Source organism: Ursus maritimus, unplaced genomic scaffold, assembly GCF_017311325.1.
Source record: "Ursus maritimus isolate PB19 unplaced genomic scaffold, ASM1731132v1 scaffold_1, whole genome shotgun sequence".
Lineage (NCBI taxonomy): Eukaryota > Metazoa > Chordata > Mammalia > Carnivora > Ursidae > Ursus > Ursus maritimus.
The window spans coordinates 76,445,684-76,461,930 of NW_024423343.1; the positions used below are offsets into that span (position 1 = coordinate 76,445,684).

General features: G+C 35.4%; 1 protein-coding gene across 1 annotated transcript; it reads right to left on the reverse strand.

The window, feature by feature from the left end:
- Positions 1-291: 291 nt before the first annotated feature.
- TNFAIP6 (TNF alpha induced protein 6) lies at positions 292-15,863 on the reverse strand. The gene is made up of 6 exons (XM_008686978.2): positions 15,687-15,863; positions 11,566-11,703; positions 9,504-9,665; positions 6,061-6,289; positions 3,964-4,004; positions 292-974 (listed from the first exon to the last, which is right to left on the reverse strand). Exons 1-6 carry the CDS (start codon positions 15,778-15,780, stop codon positions 805-807), a joined length of 834 nt encoding a protein of 277 aa, XP_008685200.1. The 5' UTR covers positions 15,781-15,863; the 3' UTR covers positions 292-804.
- Positions 15,864-16,247: the final 384 nt, after the last annotated feature.

Consider the following 16,247-nt stretch of genomic DNA (forward strand, 5'->3'; position numbering starts at 1 on the left):
GTAAACCAACCATCAATCTCACTACAAATTCAAACCATAATGATAGATCACTTTTCCCCATAAAAAAGAAAATTCTATTTTTTTAAAGCTGTACATTTATTTTATTATTTTTTTTAAGTAAACTCCACCCCCAATGTGGGGCTTGAACTCATGACCCCACGATCAAGAGTACATGCTCTACTGACTGAGCCAGCCAGGGACCCTAAGAAAATTCTATTTTAATTAATATCTGAGCCAGTAACTCTACTTCAAGGACCCTATCCCAAATAATTAGAGAGCTGTACAAATACATATGTTCAAGGATATTTATTGCAGCAATGTTTTTGAAAGCAACTTAAAATTCCCACAATAGAAACAGGCTTAAATAAAGTATGGAACAATTATACCATGGAATATTTTACAGCTGTTCAAAATTATGTTTTTGCAGAATACTCAATGATATGGGAAAATGCTTAAGCCATAAAGTTCAAAGTTTAAAAAGCTAAGATATAAAACTGTACATGGAGCAGGATTCCAAAATTTCAAATACAAATACATATACATACATATATACATATACTGCAAATTGAAAAATAACTAAAAGAAAAATATATAAATGTTAATGCTTGTTATTTTTATGCAGTGGGATTATGAGAGATTTTATTTCTCATTTAAAGTTTTCTGTATTTTCCAATTTTCCCAAAATTATCAGGTATTGCCTTTCACATTTAGAAAATAAATAAACACTATTAATAATAATATAAAAGTGAGATCAGAGGGGTTCCATAAGATACAAACGTAAACACTGAGTGTCCTTTTTTTGTTTTATAAATGGCTAAATCTTCCCGCTAAGAAGTTTTTATTTCCAGTAGAAGTAGTACTTGTGTTTTTTCCTTGGCTGGATTTGGATAGAGGATCCAGGGCAACGTACTTGATTTGGAAACCTCCCGCTGTCACTGAAGCATCACTTAGAAACTTCAAGGTCATGACATTTCCTGGGGAGGAGGGGGAAATGCAAAAGAACAAAGATGTTACTCTGCTTTGATTTGGCTGGCAGTCCAAAGACTCATCATTCCTATAGGAAAATATGAAAATTCATGAACCAGACTCCCAGAATTCAGAGCTGGGTTCTCCAGCTGTGGAGTCTGTGTTTCCTTTGCCAAGTGTAGCAAGGTGAGAGGCATTCCTATTTTCTCTTCTGGCCCTTCAAGGTGTCCTACAAGAAATTTTGTCTATTCTGTTTTAAAAGGTATTCTTTACAGAAGGAACAGCCACTGAATTACAGGAGAATGACAGGCCATTTAAACGAGTGAGATATGGATGGATTATTTATAAATGATGTTAGGGCAACAAGCTTTACCTTGTAAGAAACGAAGCCACGATGCTAAATCCCTACTTTACACAGAGTACCTACGTTTGCTTTACCTGCATTTAAGCCCAAAATGTGCTAAGAATAAAAAGGAAGAATCTATTATATAAAATAAAATATAGGAATATTTTTCTTTTTCACCAGGGAAAGGCCTTCTTAATCCACATCACAGATGCAGAATTTATTACCAAAAAACCCCACATATATTGAATGCTAATGTTTGCCAAGCACAGCTTTAAGTGCCTTTCATCTATTAACTCATTTATTTCCCACAACATTATGAGGTGGATATTGTAAATATTTATTTTACAGGAGAAATCAAGGCATGGAGAGCCTGAGTAGCTTGCCCGAGGCTACAATGCTACAACAGTGGCTGAACCAGCTCGGAGCCCAGAGAGCCTGGCTCCAGAGTTCATGCTCTTATCCAGTACACTTTTCTCAGACTTGGAAGAGTTGCCTCAATTAAAAACAAACAAACACCACATTTTACAGATTACTCAACTGGTTAACTGTAAGGCTAGTGCCAATTTGGCAGCATCTATCGACATTTAAAATGAAATCACTTGTGACCCCAAAATTTCACTTCTAGGAATCTACTCTTTAAAAAAAATAGCACCACCAAGTAGAGGTTTAAAAATATCCAGTGAAATGTTGAATAGCACAAGAAAAGAAAATCAGAAGCTATCGGATGTTAAATATTGGTACCTGACAAATTATGGTACAAATTATGATACAGGGACCTACTAGGCAGTCATTAAAACGAACTTGAATGATCTACATACTGTATGCTGACTTGGAAATATGTCCATGATATCTGCGTATATCATGTTTATATAATACAGGAAAACACCTCGAAGGATAGTAACTACACAGTCATCCAATGCCTTTCTTGGGTGGAGAAAGATGAGGAGAGTGGGTATAGTCTTACTCTATATACCATTTATTAAAGTGGTATAGTTTATGGTTAGTTTTTAATTCATTCATTTTCTGGTCTTGTTTTTTAATATAAGTATCCTGGGGTGAATAAACACATATTTAAAAAGAAAACTGGATCAAAATGTTAACAGCATTATACTTGACTGGTAGGATTATACTTCAAATGTATTTTAAATCTTTTTCTAGTTCTTGGTATCAATTTCCTCCTCTTGTTGTTTTGCTAAATCTTTGGCTGTTTTCTTTAACTGTGTTCTCTTCTGTGTGTTGATTTGTTTCTGTTTGAATAATAAACTGTGGGGGGGGTTGTTTTTTTGTTTTTTAGTTTCTTGCCGTTGTGTTAGAAAAACACTGATTTGATTAGGCTTGCAGTAAGTTTTTTCTGTTTTAGACAAAACAAGAAAATGTCAAGTTTCAGGCTTTGATTCTGTTTCTTTTTTAACTTTTTTTAAAATAAGATTCTCATCCCCCAACTACCTTGTACGGATGGCTCCTGTCTTCTTTTAACTTTCTGTTAACGTAAAATATGTTTTCGAGAAAATAATGAGATAAACAGTTTAAGAGGCTGCCCTTACTAGGGAGATTATAACAGAGAATGAATGAATAACTTTTAAGCATTAATCATTCCAGGATTGAATAAGAAATTCTATCTCTTGTAATAATGACGCATAAATGAGAATTTCATGAGCATTTCGTGCACTTCAAGGCTAGGGTGTGGGAGTAATTTAGCCAGTGGTATCTGAGCTTAAGGACTACTTAGAAATTACAGTTCAGTGTATTTTCTTGTTTTTAATTCCAGAAACATTGTGATAATTTTATGACTTGGAGGAAAAATAGGGCAAGTAAGAATGGCAACTACTAGTGCTGAGGATGGAACTAAAAAGAAAAAAACAAAGACACCTAAGAAAGTGAAGCTTCTTAGCCAGAAAATAGCAGTATGGAGCAATGGCAGTGGTATCACTTATAGAAATAAATACATACGACCACAAGCTCCTTGCTTGAGGTACATTGCGTGGAACAAAGTCACAAAAGTAATTGGCAGGAATTAAAGATTTGGAACACATCAACAACCATAGCTAGCCTTTTGAGATTTACTATGCCTAATTAGCATATTAAAAGCTCTCTGACATCTTCCAATAAAGAGACCTGTTTAACATTGTTTAAAACAATGTTTCCCAAATTCACTTGACCTTAGTGTTCTTTTCTCATGCAACACCTGTTAAAAATGTTTCCTGGAACTGTTCTTCACAACACTCCGGGGAATGCTGCCCTAAGACACAATGTAGTAAGTGTGATGTAAGATTTTTTCAGTTAACAGGAGGTATTTTTAACAACTTTAATATTTCTGAAAATACTTTTCCATCCTTTATTGATGGAAAACTTTGGTCCTTTATTAGCACATTTTATGGAAGTCATAACCTGCAGCAGTATTCAGGGATTTGCAGATTCAAGACCATCTCAGACTGCATTCCTGCACCTGATGAGTCTACGCATTTTTAGTGTAAGGAGTTGGCATTAGTCTTTAAGTATAAACACTACATTTTACAAACTGGTAAGCTGCATCTGTCCCAATGGTTCTCCCAACTTTAAAAAGGAAATAGTAATGACAACTGGGTTCTTCGATTTCAGTGACACTATGGAAAAACAAATCATAGTCCTACGCCTCAATTTAGAGTCATTACCTGTACTAACGATGTCTTCTGGAAGCTCATCTCCACAGTATCTGAAAGGGAATTTTTAAAAAAGAGAAGTCACACAGAAGAATATTACATGGGTATTGCAAGTGGCTCTAACCTGCAGTTAAAGTGCTTTATTTTTCGTAAGTAGTGGCTCATTTTCCTATTATTTTATAACTTTCTATTGTTTTGGGTTTTTTGTAACTTGAATTTGTAAGGGAGAAAAGCGATTAAAACAAAGTTTGTTGTTTCAAATAACTTCACAGTATAAATGAGACTTAAAACGGATATGTGGCATTTCTACTCTGTGTACTTGCAAAACTATTTGTGTAGTAGACAATTTGAATCTATTTGGCAAAATTTTAAATTTGATTATATTGATTAATCCCATAAAATTTTCCGCACAGTTAAAGAGGAATACGTGTATGGTTGATGGTATTACTAATTTGAATTCTAGAGTAGATTGATCTAAATGTGGAAAATTATGTTGGACCTTACAAGAGGGATTGATTTTTATCTGAATCATGACTTGAAAGGAACTCCCTTGTACATTACATAAAATGGAAGGATTTATCACATAATATAAATCCAATAAATAACCAATTAATCTATATTAATCTATTAATCTTTTAAAAAACAGTATATGATTTTATCTAGGGCTGTAATTGACTTCTGAAACTAGGTTTAGAATGAAAATGTCATCTTGATTCTCAAGGTAGGATGTCCATTCTTTTTTTTTTTTTTTAAGATTTTATTTATTTGACAGAGAGAGAGAGACAGCCAGCGAGAGAGGGAACACAGACAGGGGGAGTGGGAGAGGAAGAAGCAGACTCCCAGCGGAGGAGCCTGATATGGGGCTCGATCCCAGAACGCCAAGATCACGCCCTGAGCCTAAGGCAGACGCTTAACGACTGAGCCACCCAGGCACCCCAGGATGTCCATTCTTTCAACAAATGCTTTTCTCTTAATTTCACCCAACTATGCTTCATCTCTTTTTCAAACTACGTTTTAAAACTATTTGTATTTTTTTCTATAGCAGTAGTCTGTCAGCCAAAGAGCAACTAAAATAAAACAAAAACAATTTCCCTCCAAAAATTATTGTTCATTTATGCAAAAAATGCCTTTCTTTTTCTTTGTGTTTAAGTTACACATTTCAGTCACAGCAAACTACTGAGTCTCTCATTTTTAATTGTCTTTGCTACCATTTTCTTATATTAAGTTACCATTGTGGATAATAGGAAATTGATAACTGATAGTCTATTGATAATGGATAGTCTCAGATATGCATTATTAAGTGGGGGGCTAAATAAAACATATAATTATATACTCTTTGATTTGTAATATTTTGTGAGACATTCAAAGTTTAAACTATATCGAAGATTTGGGATGGCAACAGAGAACTATTGTGTCCCCACATATTCAAAAACCAAGGGAGAAATATTGAGGAAAGGAGCACTTGTTTTTTATGGCAAAGAAAGCTATTTAAAAGAAGATATCCATTGTACATTTAGGTAAATTATATGAGAGTAGGGGTTATACTTTGCTTATTCTTACATTCATAATGCTTAGCACAATGCTTTGTACACAGAAGAAAGGCAATAATTACTGAATTTATAATTATTTTTAGGAGGTTGATAGAAATTAGAATACTTAAAAACCCCAACAAATTTCTCAATTCATATGTGTCTTCTTCCTCCTATTGTTACTAAATCTTGAGGTCTTTTATTTTTTTGTTTGAAAAGTTTTATTTATTTAAGTAATTTCTATACCCCACACGGGGCTTGAACTCACAACGCTGAAATCAAGAGTCACAAGCTCTTCTGACTGAGCCAGCCAGGCACCCCGGGTCTTTTTAAATAGACTATTAAATTCTTACAACTTAACAGTAATCAAAAGTCAGCCGTCACTGTTTTAATTATAAGAACATGCAACAGCTGACTGGCTTCACGTACTAAGAAAAATCTTTGCTAAAAAAGGATATGGTGTTACCGGGGAGTAGAAATACTAGAAAATCAATAACTGTGGGGACCGTTAAAGAAAATTAGAGAAATATCAAACAAAATATTGGAGGTATTTTTAACTCTTTATATGGGAAACACGTACCTTCCCACAAAACCATGGACATCATCGTAACTGTCATATATTTCAACATAGTCGGCCAAGCAAGCTGGGTCATCTTCAAGGTCAAAGTCCAAAAAGCTCAGGTGAATACGCTGACCATACTTGAGTCTAATGTGCCAGTAACAGATCTGGTTATCATCGTACTCATTTGGGAAACCTGGAGATTTAAAAATTCTCTTTGGATCTGTAAAGACACCACCACACTCCTTTGCTGAAATGGATTAAAAGAAAAAAAAGAAAAAGGAAAGAAAGAAAAGAAAGCATTAAAAAATTATTTCTATTTTAAACTGATACGCACTTCTTAGTGCCTATTTATTACTTTGATGAAACATTAAATGTATATACTTACAGCTAGATGTATATACTTACAGCTAAAGAATAAATGAATATTTTCATTATTTATTGCTAAATTCTTTCAAATGAATATAGATTGAATTTTGAAAAAAATAAAATAGCAAGAAAAAAATAGCAATTTAATTAATTTGCTCTTGTTTACTTTTTTTGCTTTTTATCTTTTCCCTTAGAAGGCTCAAGCCTCAGGGCACCTGACTGGTTCAGTCGGTGGTGTGCAACTCTTGATCTTGGGGTTGTGGGTTCAAGCCCTATGTTGGGTGTAGAGATAACTTAAAAATAAAATCGTTTTTTTTTTTTTAAAGATGTACAAGTCTCATGTGTATATGTTCATGTATTTTGGTGAATATATATACCCATGTTACCAACAGCCCAATCAAGATGGCTGGGATTTTGTCCTGTGGTGATAACACTGTGTCTTCAGGGACTTGGACATTTAGAATAAAGAGTCCAATAAATTGTGTTTGGAAAATCATTATAGAATTTCAGGATCACAAGGGACCTTGAAGGTCACTCTAATCCAGTTAAAAGGAATAATTTATAATCATTCTATACTCCTTTCACTGGTTTTAAACTAACACTTTAATCCTAATATTTGAGGATTTGACGGAGATACTCATGTGTTTTTTTTCCAAGTCATTTATCATTTTATAGATTTCTGCCATGCCTTATAACCTGGTATGAGAACAAACAATCAAACAACCTCTGCCAGAACCAGTGATTTTATAGTGTGACCTGGAGGGAAAGGTATGGAGAAGCCCTGGTTGATTTTAATTTCAGGTCAAATAAGTGTCTACAATCTGGAAACTCAAAAATAATGTGAATGGTGGGGGGGGGGGTGACTGGGTAGCATTCGGAGACATTTTTCATTATGTCAGTCCGAGGCTTTTTCCAAGAATATTATCCTTTAAAAGAGCTACTTAAACAAATTGTGTTAGAATCCTTAACGCCATAGAAGGTGAGGAAGCTTATCATCCCCAAGGGCGAACAGGATCTTAGAAAGACAGGGGAGTGACAAAAGAAGGTCAGCGATCTGGTCGGAGCTCTGTGACCACTCTGTACTTCAGTTTCTTCATTGGTAAAGTAAATATAATCATGCCTCGCCTATTACCTACTTCACAGCATTATTCTAAAGATAGTAACATGGAAGATAACTTCAGGGTGTTATGTAAAATGTAAGCTGTTCTTATTGTCTTATTAAATATTATATGATACATAGTTTATACGTGTACATAAGCATGTGCAGTGCCAGTTTTTGGAATGATTTGCTCTGTCCCATACCATCCTATCTTTGTTGTCTATACCATTAGATTAGGAAACAATTCAAATATTGAACAATTTGGTTGTCTATTTAGCTATTCAGCTCTATATTTTATTGATTAATTGATAGTCATTGGCTTATTTTTATGATACCGTTATGATTTTTTCATTCTGGTTATTTTTCATTGAACTATTCCTCTCCCAGTGCTAGTTCAGGCTGTCCCCAGTCCCCTCCAGGTTCACCACATCTAAAAAATCAATATGTCACTGAATCCAAAAGTAAGCTGAGAACTGAGTAAGAACAAGTCTCCCAGGATTCTGTACAAATACTCCCAGAGTAAAAAGGACTCAGCCTCTATGAGAAATAAAAGCCGTTTATAAAAATTTGTAAGTTAAGGTGGTGTCCTTATAAAAGGGTAAGGAAATCTGTAAGAACCTTTGCATTAGCACTTCTTTATCTCCCCTAGATCTTGACCTATGGAAATGATTGAATAGATGCTCAGAGATCCTAACGTTTATCAAGCAAAGGAAGAATCAGAGAATATACTTGGAAATAGAAGTGACTGTAGAGAGTAAAATGAAAGTTGCTTGTATAAATATACTGAAGAAAATGGAAGAGAGGAAGAGGGAGGAAAAGAAGATATATGAACTATTAACAATAACTAAATATAGAACTAAATATAACATAGGTTTAATGTATGTCAAAGTGATTTGAAAATTATAGCCCTATATAAATGCACTATACGTATTTATTCGTATTTTGTCTTAAGTGGGAATAGATGATGGCTCTAGGCAAAATTCTTTTCTACTTAGAATAAACATTATTTTGAGATAAAGATTAGTTACAAACATGAGAAACTATTCTCCAATGGTTAATATCATTGAATAATAGATTCTATAGTAATATGTTAGAATTTCACTATAACTCACTGTAACTTCACTATAGGGACCTTCTTATAAGGCAGATTGAAACATGACAAGACCTGAGGATGTTTGTGATCATAAATGTGAGACAGACTTGATGACACATTATGATTTTTTGTAGTATCATCCTGGGGGAAATGCATCCAAAAAGAACAATCTATTTTGTCTCCAAGAACATGAACAAAGAATAGCTCTTTATAGTATTTATGTTGAATTAATTTTCCCTTTAAAATTTTCCTAGCTACAATCAACCATGGGAAAATATGAATAAAAATATACTATATAATAATAGCTAACTAGTGTATCCAGTATATAATTGTGAAAACAAACCACAGAGTGAGAGTGCTTAGTTTGAAAGTTAAAGAGTTTATGCACAAAAAGAAATTAGGGGAAGAGTTTATTTTGTCTCTTTTTTCCCCCATTCTATCAAAGCAGTAATTTTGAACAGTTAACATTTGATAGTACCACTTTGTTGTTTTAGCTAATGAACTGTGATAAGTTTACAACCTGCTTTTGTGTGTGTGTGTGTGTGTGTGGTCAGGAATAGAAAAAGATGTGGGATAGAAAAGACCTGAATCTGAGATCCAAACTGCCTGCTAATTATTGGATGTCTGATTTTGGTAAGTTATTTAAGCTCTTAGACTTTCAATTTCCTGATTTCTAAAATGGGTATAACAATAGCTCCTTGCAGAGTCATTGTGAATACTGATAGTGTGGAAGGGAGCAGCAGGCAGTGTCTGGCCCAGCATAATCACTCCGTGAATGGTTGTTGTTAATAATTACCATCACTAAGTTGATTTATCTCTGGGAGAAAGAGCCATTTATAGTTAATAACCTCTTAGTAACATGTAACTATTTTGGCAAAGATAAAATTATTATTTGTAACAAACCATGTGGGTTGTAGCAATAGGCATCCCATCTTTCACTCCTATTAAGACGGACTCCATAATCAATAATACCAGTTTTTCCAAATCCGCAGTTGGGCCCTGGTTTCACAATGGGGTATCCAACTCTGCCCTTGGCCATCCACCCAGCAGCACAGACATGAAATCCTGCAAGAGAAGGAAAGGATTATGGGCTAACTGGTAAACCCCCTCAGTGAAGGTTATCTTAACAAAACTGGCCCCTTCTCAACTGCCCAAAGCCAGGTAAGTAAAAGGAGAAAAACCATTTTCTTTCTTTTCTTTTTCTTTTTTTGAAAAACTCTTTTCTTAAAAAATAAAATAAAGTTTGAATACATATAAAATGTAACATCTGACTTTTACTAGAAAATGACGTCTTGCTTGAAAAAAAAGAGGCAGATGGACTGGAAATCATAGTACCATGGATATGAAAACAATCCAAGTTCAGAGCTGGCTTTTTTCCACAAATGACCTATCTAGTGCCATGAAATAATTTATGAAATTACCGTCAATCCTGGAAAATAATTTTTTTCAAATGATAATTTAATTAGTTTCTATTTCAGGATCAATTAAAATTTGCTAATATTTAAAAAATTTAATAGGAATAAATGTGCTCATAAATTTTGAACAAAGCCTCAGCCCTGTTTTCCTTGCCCAGCTTCAGAGGCTGTTTAAATATTTGCCACTGCCATCCATGAGTGGTTTTACTAAAGGTCCAGGACAGCGAGTAATGGCCCAGCCTTTGTATCCATCGTTCCAGGTACTGCGTCATGCACAGCCCTGTGGGTCTAGACTGAGCAATGTGCTGGGAAGACTTTGGGGATTTTTAGAGAACAGTTATCTTTATCCTGAGTGATATATAATAATAGTTAAGTTTTGCCAGGCATTCTTTTTTTTTTTATTATCAGCAAAGGGGATTCTTCAATGGAGAAGAATGTTCTGAATGGGGGGGCGGCCTTTTGGGTTCTCCTGTAAATCCACCTGTAAAACCACCAGGAGAGATGGTCATGGTGTTTTTTTGTTTTTTTGTTTTTTTTAAAGAAGGAACTAGCACTAGTTAATCATTGTGTTTGCACCAAGTCTCCTGACATCATCTTCTCAGTTTCTTTTTCCTGCCCTGTTAAAACCTGCTTATCTTCCTTGTGATCCTAAAGTATGAATGCATTCTCCCACTTAAAGAAATTGAAAAAAAAAAGGGGGGGGGCACCTGTGTGGCACAGTTGGTTAAGTGTCTGACTCTTGGTTTTGGTTGGGGTCATGATCTCAGGGTCGTGATCTCAGGGTTCTGAGATGGAGACCTGCCTGGGGCTCCATGCTCAGTGTGGAGTCTGCGCGGGACACTCTCCCTCTGCCTCTGCCCCTCCTTCCCCTCTCCCACACAGGGGCAAGCATTCGCGCTCTCTCTCTCTCTCAAATAAATAAGTAAATCTTTAAAACAAAAAAACCCCACTAAATTCAGCATTTCTTCTACCAAGCAAATTTCTTTGTAAGCCTCAACATAGTAACATTTAACAGCTGAGGAAACCCATACTCAGAAGTTAAGAAAAGATAGAACAGTATTAAAAATGAATATAGGGCGCCTGGGTGGCTCAGTTCGGTTAAACATCTGCTTTCAGCTCAGGTCATGATCTCAGGGTCCTGGGGGGGAGCCCCACAGTGGGCTCCCGGCTCAGCGGGAGGGAGCCTGCTTCTCCCTTTCCCACTCTCCCTGCTTGTTCTCTGTCAAATATTCTTTTAAAAAAAGAATAGAAGTGGCATTAAAATTAATGAGGAATTGAAATGATGTTGAGATAACGATGTCTTTGTTTTTTGACTTCTATTATATTAGCTCACAATGGTTGTGACTCCAAATAAGTTGCTAGCACCTTAGAACTTTCCATTGGCTCTAGGCAGAGAAGATGGGAGAAACCAGAGAGCAGAGATGTCATAGAGGCTTAGAGAACTATTGGAAGGACCGGAGAGAGAAATCTTATGAAGGGGTTACAGAAAAAGTGGGATTTTTTTTCCCCAAAGGTGAAAAAAGAAGAAAAATCATTGTCAAATTAGTTACCAATTTTTCTAGCTGCTTCTAGTTGCTTGTAGGTGGCGAGTTGGCCGCCTTCGTATTCGCATACTGCCTTGGCTTCTGCGTAGGTGAGCTTGTATTTGCCAGACCGCGCTTCTCTGTGGTACACACCTGCTGCTTGTTCTGTGAATTCACAAAATGTTGTAAATATGCTATGATCCGTTCTTGTGGAACAAGGGAAATTTTGTGGCCTCATCTAGAAGATTGCATCAGCGGTTGTTCCTGCCAAAGAGTTTCCCGGGTCAGTGGCCTGGGGTGGCTAAGTTTTCATTGTTAGAAAGCTTTGAAAAAAATATGAATGAGGGGAATTTTAGGGAAATTTGGGGACATAGCAGAAACTTGAGGCTTAATTTTGTGTCTGAGCTGATGGCTTGAAAGAGAGCTGTAAGACAGCATTGTATTTCTATGCTATCAAAAGGTGACAAAGTTTTGACTTTTTTGGCTTTCTTTTAAATCAAATAAAAACTTGGGAGGGTAAACAATAGGGGGGAAAGGAGTTGAAGACAAAAGAAACCAATGAAAATTGATCCATTATGTAGGCTCACAATGATGGAGGGAAATAATCCAAAATAGCCTTTTAAGGGAAATGACTAATGCAATATAATTGAGAATTTAGTAAACAAATCAAAAACTGAGGAAAGGTATAAAGAATTCAAAGCAAATAAATACTGCATTAAGGGGAAAAAAATGATTCAAACACGGCAGAGAAAAAATTGGGCACACGGAACTACCAGTTGCTAAATTCTTTATCTGGTTTGTCTTTTTTAGTTCACATGTTGTTCCCAACATATTTTAGGGAGTAAGTCATAAATGAATTGTCTTCCAGTAGATCACTGTTTAAATTGTTTTGAGTTTGGACTGCATTTTGCCATAGAAACAATGTGAAAAATTTTCCAGGACAATAATCATAACATTACTTCTCATTGTTCTGTGTAGACTATCAGATTATGGTTAAGTCTTCGTACCCTGACCTGTACAGTCAGCCACCATTAAGATAATTTCCGATGAGAACACATATTCCTTGGCATGCAGCGAGACATGAAGCCAGCAGTAGTAGAAATGTCATTGCTTGCTCTCCTCCCCAAGCTAGAGTTGACACTCCCACAGTTCAACAGGAGATACTGCTTGGCACCTGCCCTGTTTCTCTGGACTGCAAGGGATCCTGTTCTTACACATTATATGGTAAAGTCCCATCACTTATGCACTGAAGACCTTAGTCAATCTGATGCTCATAGGTCAGGTAACACAAGGAACATGAAAGTTATCTTCCTGTTTGAAAGTCACCTGTTGCCCAAGTGTCCTTCATATTGGTAAAGCCTCATTAACTAAACTTCCACTAGTTTCCAATTTGGTTATTTTGAGAATATACCATGAGGTCTGCTAAACGCTGTGGATCAAGTCCTCTTCTCAAGCAACTTGGACACTAATGGGCAATGGAAGTACCTTTATTTTGAAGTATAAGAGTACTAGGGCTTTTAGTAGAGAAGGGAGACATGTTGAACTTACTTATGTATCATATTAGAGATTATCAAAAATGTTAAAATTGTATCTATTCCCTGAGAATATAGACCATAAGATCTTTACTAGTAGGAATTATTTTAATGTCTGTAAATGTTTCTCAAACTAAGATTTCCTTGACTTTTACTCCCTCATCAAAATATGACATTCATAGGAAAGAATTAATTAGCAAAGAGATTTTTGAAAAATAATTTTAAGTTTTCCTCCCAGTAATTTTTCTTAAATTTTTGGTACTAGGACTCATCTAGTAATAAGATAGTGACTTAAATGGTAGAAATGTATATGCTATCATTTTAAATTCATTAAATAATATTAATGTTCTACATTTTTCCTGAAAGAGTGACAGACTTCCTATTATTTTGCCTTATAAGCAGTTGAGAACTCTTGTATGTATTTGACAATTTTAAGCACACATTTATTTGAAAGTATTCCTCAATTCAGAATTTTAAACTACTACGGTGGTCCTTTGTACAATAAGTCCAATTTTTAAGGTTTTACCTTTCAGAAGGAATAATAGCTTGTTCATTTTTAGAGTCCATAGTCATTCATTAAAACTGAGTTTTTAGCCAATACTATTTTTCTGTTAGCATGGGACAACAGTAGCACGTTGGCTCTAGTTTCTCCTTCTGGTTCTTCACTGGACGAGTTGTGTAACCTTGTACAAATTACTGCCTACACCTCGGTGTCTTCTATCAAATGGGAATAATGATAGTTATCGGGGGAATAAATAAATCATTAAAACTTGCAAGCATAACTTCTGGATCCTAGTAGGAGCTCATGATAATGTTACTTGTGCTTCTTTTTTCGATTCAATACAATGGCTGAAAAAAAATTGCTTATCTGTGCAGTTTTGATTTGCATCATCTTTGTAAATTAGTTGAAGTGTCTTGTCCTTATTATTAAAAAAAAATTACTTTTTAAGGAATAGTAATTACGATTTAAGGAACTGGAAGATACCAGAGTTAAAAATGAACTGTAGAGGTCCCCTACTTTGACCTTCTCATTTTCCTTGTGGGGAACTGAGACTGAATTTGAAGTGCCTCGTTCATGATAGTTGTTAGCAGATTCCTGCCTTCCCATCCAACTCTCTTCCTTCTCTAAATAGTTTTTAATACCATATTGACCTAACCAACTGTAAACAATTTGTGTTAGGCTGACCAGTCAATAATTTGTCCCAGATTGAAGCAATTTGCAGTCACCCTGAGCCTCAGCTTTGCAGCATTCTATTAACATGTGGGTGTGCTCCTCTCTACCTCTAGGACAGAACTTCTATTGTCCATGTTCACATTTTTGTAATACACAGCATCACTTAAAAAAAAAAAAAACAACAGCAACAAATTGCTTGATCATTAGAGAGTTTGACAGCGTTTCAAGATTAATGCATATGGATTTAACTCTTACTAGCTTTATGGCAGTTTTTACCAATTCTAACGAATGTGTGTATATTTACTAAGATTGGTGACGTGCAAGAAAAATAAACAAAGAGACCTGTTCACTCCTTGAGAAAGCCCCAGACCTCATCTTGGCCAAATGGATCGCACTGTTCAGCACGAAACTAGTTCACTGGCTCAAGCTGAAGAGAGAAGGGGCAAGGCTGTGCATTGCAAATTGAGCTTTTTAATGAAATCCGCATGGCTGCAGTTATTACCAGACAGAAACATGCCGAAAGGGAAAATATTCCACAACCATGTGCTGCTTAGCAAGCATCAGAACAAGATCTAGGTTAATTTTGCATTCTCTGTATTTCTTTATTTTGTACAAGAATTTGTCAATTTTTTTCTCGAGTCATTAAAATTTTTTTCACTATCAAACACAGTAATGAACACAAAGCAATATTAATTTGTGTCATGAGAAAGCATGGTTTAGAGCACTATACAGGGTATTTTGGGTTTTCCCTCTTTGGCCTTTTTTGGTCTATTGTTTATATTCACAGTTAGGCGCGTGTCATTCCTTACATTTAACAAAACAAAACAACAAAAGAAACTTTCCTGGTTTAACAAAAGGAGTAGAAAAGTATTTCTATGGATAGATCAAACAAAAGGAATCAAAGTTCTGGGACTCCACTCAGAAATACAAGCCTTTTTCTTTTGTTTGGTATTTGCATCAAACTAGTCACAAGATGTTTAGAAAAAGCAAGCTATACATTACAGGTCAGAGTACACAAATGATTATAAAATCATTGTATATTCCAATTTACCTGTTACATTTCTGTTATAATTACCTGCTATGAGATCTGAATGCAAATGCTTTGAAATAAAAACAAAATATGGTGTTTTTATTTTGCTAAACTTTCCCTACTATATACCACCACATCTGCTTTGAAAAATATTTTCTCATATGGAATATAAATATTAACATCTATTTTCTACTGAATAGTTCACTTTATTAAAAAACTATTTTTTTTTAATTTTAGAAGGCAAGAACAGTTTTTTTTTAAAGGCACATGCATTCCAATAGCTGTTTTTCTTCAGCATTTTCTTTGAAAACATCAGCCTTGAACAGAACAAAAAAGTTTCCTGCTTCAATTCACTTCTCCATGAATTCAAAGAAGTAACGTCCCCAATAAGCTCATAAGTGAAGTTTCTTACCAAGCCATATGGAGTTATGAAAAATCCCGTTCTTGAATCCCCATCCGTGAGCCTCTTCCCACAGCAGGACAAATAAGTAAGTTAAGATGATCATATCTCAGTTGTAGAAAAGTAATGGCCTGTTAGGGGCTGCTCGGGGTAAGTTCTCAGAGCAGAGGCTGAAATGTGACTGAAACATCTGGTTTCCACATCTTTTAAATGGTTTTTTTGGACTGTGAGGTCAGCAACTACTCTCCAATGGCGTTTTTCACTGTAGAGTTACACAATTAACTCAGTGTCTGAAGCAAGTCCTCTGACTCATTTGCATTGGCAACCAAAACCAAGGGTACAGGAGGATCATCTACATTTTAAAAGTCATCTCCTCGGAAAGTGGTTCATGAATTCTGTCACATTTTTCTATTAGGAAGTTTGTGTAACTTGGTGTAGATTCAGCAGTCATTAAAACAAGAACAAAACACTTCAGTAGGGATTTTTTAAAAAAAGATTTTATTTATTTATTTGACAGAGATAGAGACAGGCAGCGAGAGAGGGAGCACAAGCAGGGGGAGTGGGAGAGGAAGA

Coding starts and splice junctions, on each gene's coding strand:
- TNFAIP6 (XM_008686978.2), bottom strand. CDS start 15,780: ATGATCATCTTAACTTACTTATTTGTCCTGCTGTGGGAAGAGGCTCAC. Junction 11,704..15,686: donor TCATAACTCCATATGGCTTG/GTAAGAAACTTC, acceptor GTGAATTCACAG/AACAAGCAGCAGGTGTGTAC. Junction 9,666..11,565: donor AGAAGCAGCTAGAAAAATTG/GTAACTAATTTG, acceptor CTTCTCTTGCAG/GATTTCATGTCTGTGCTGCT.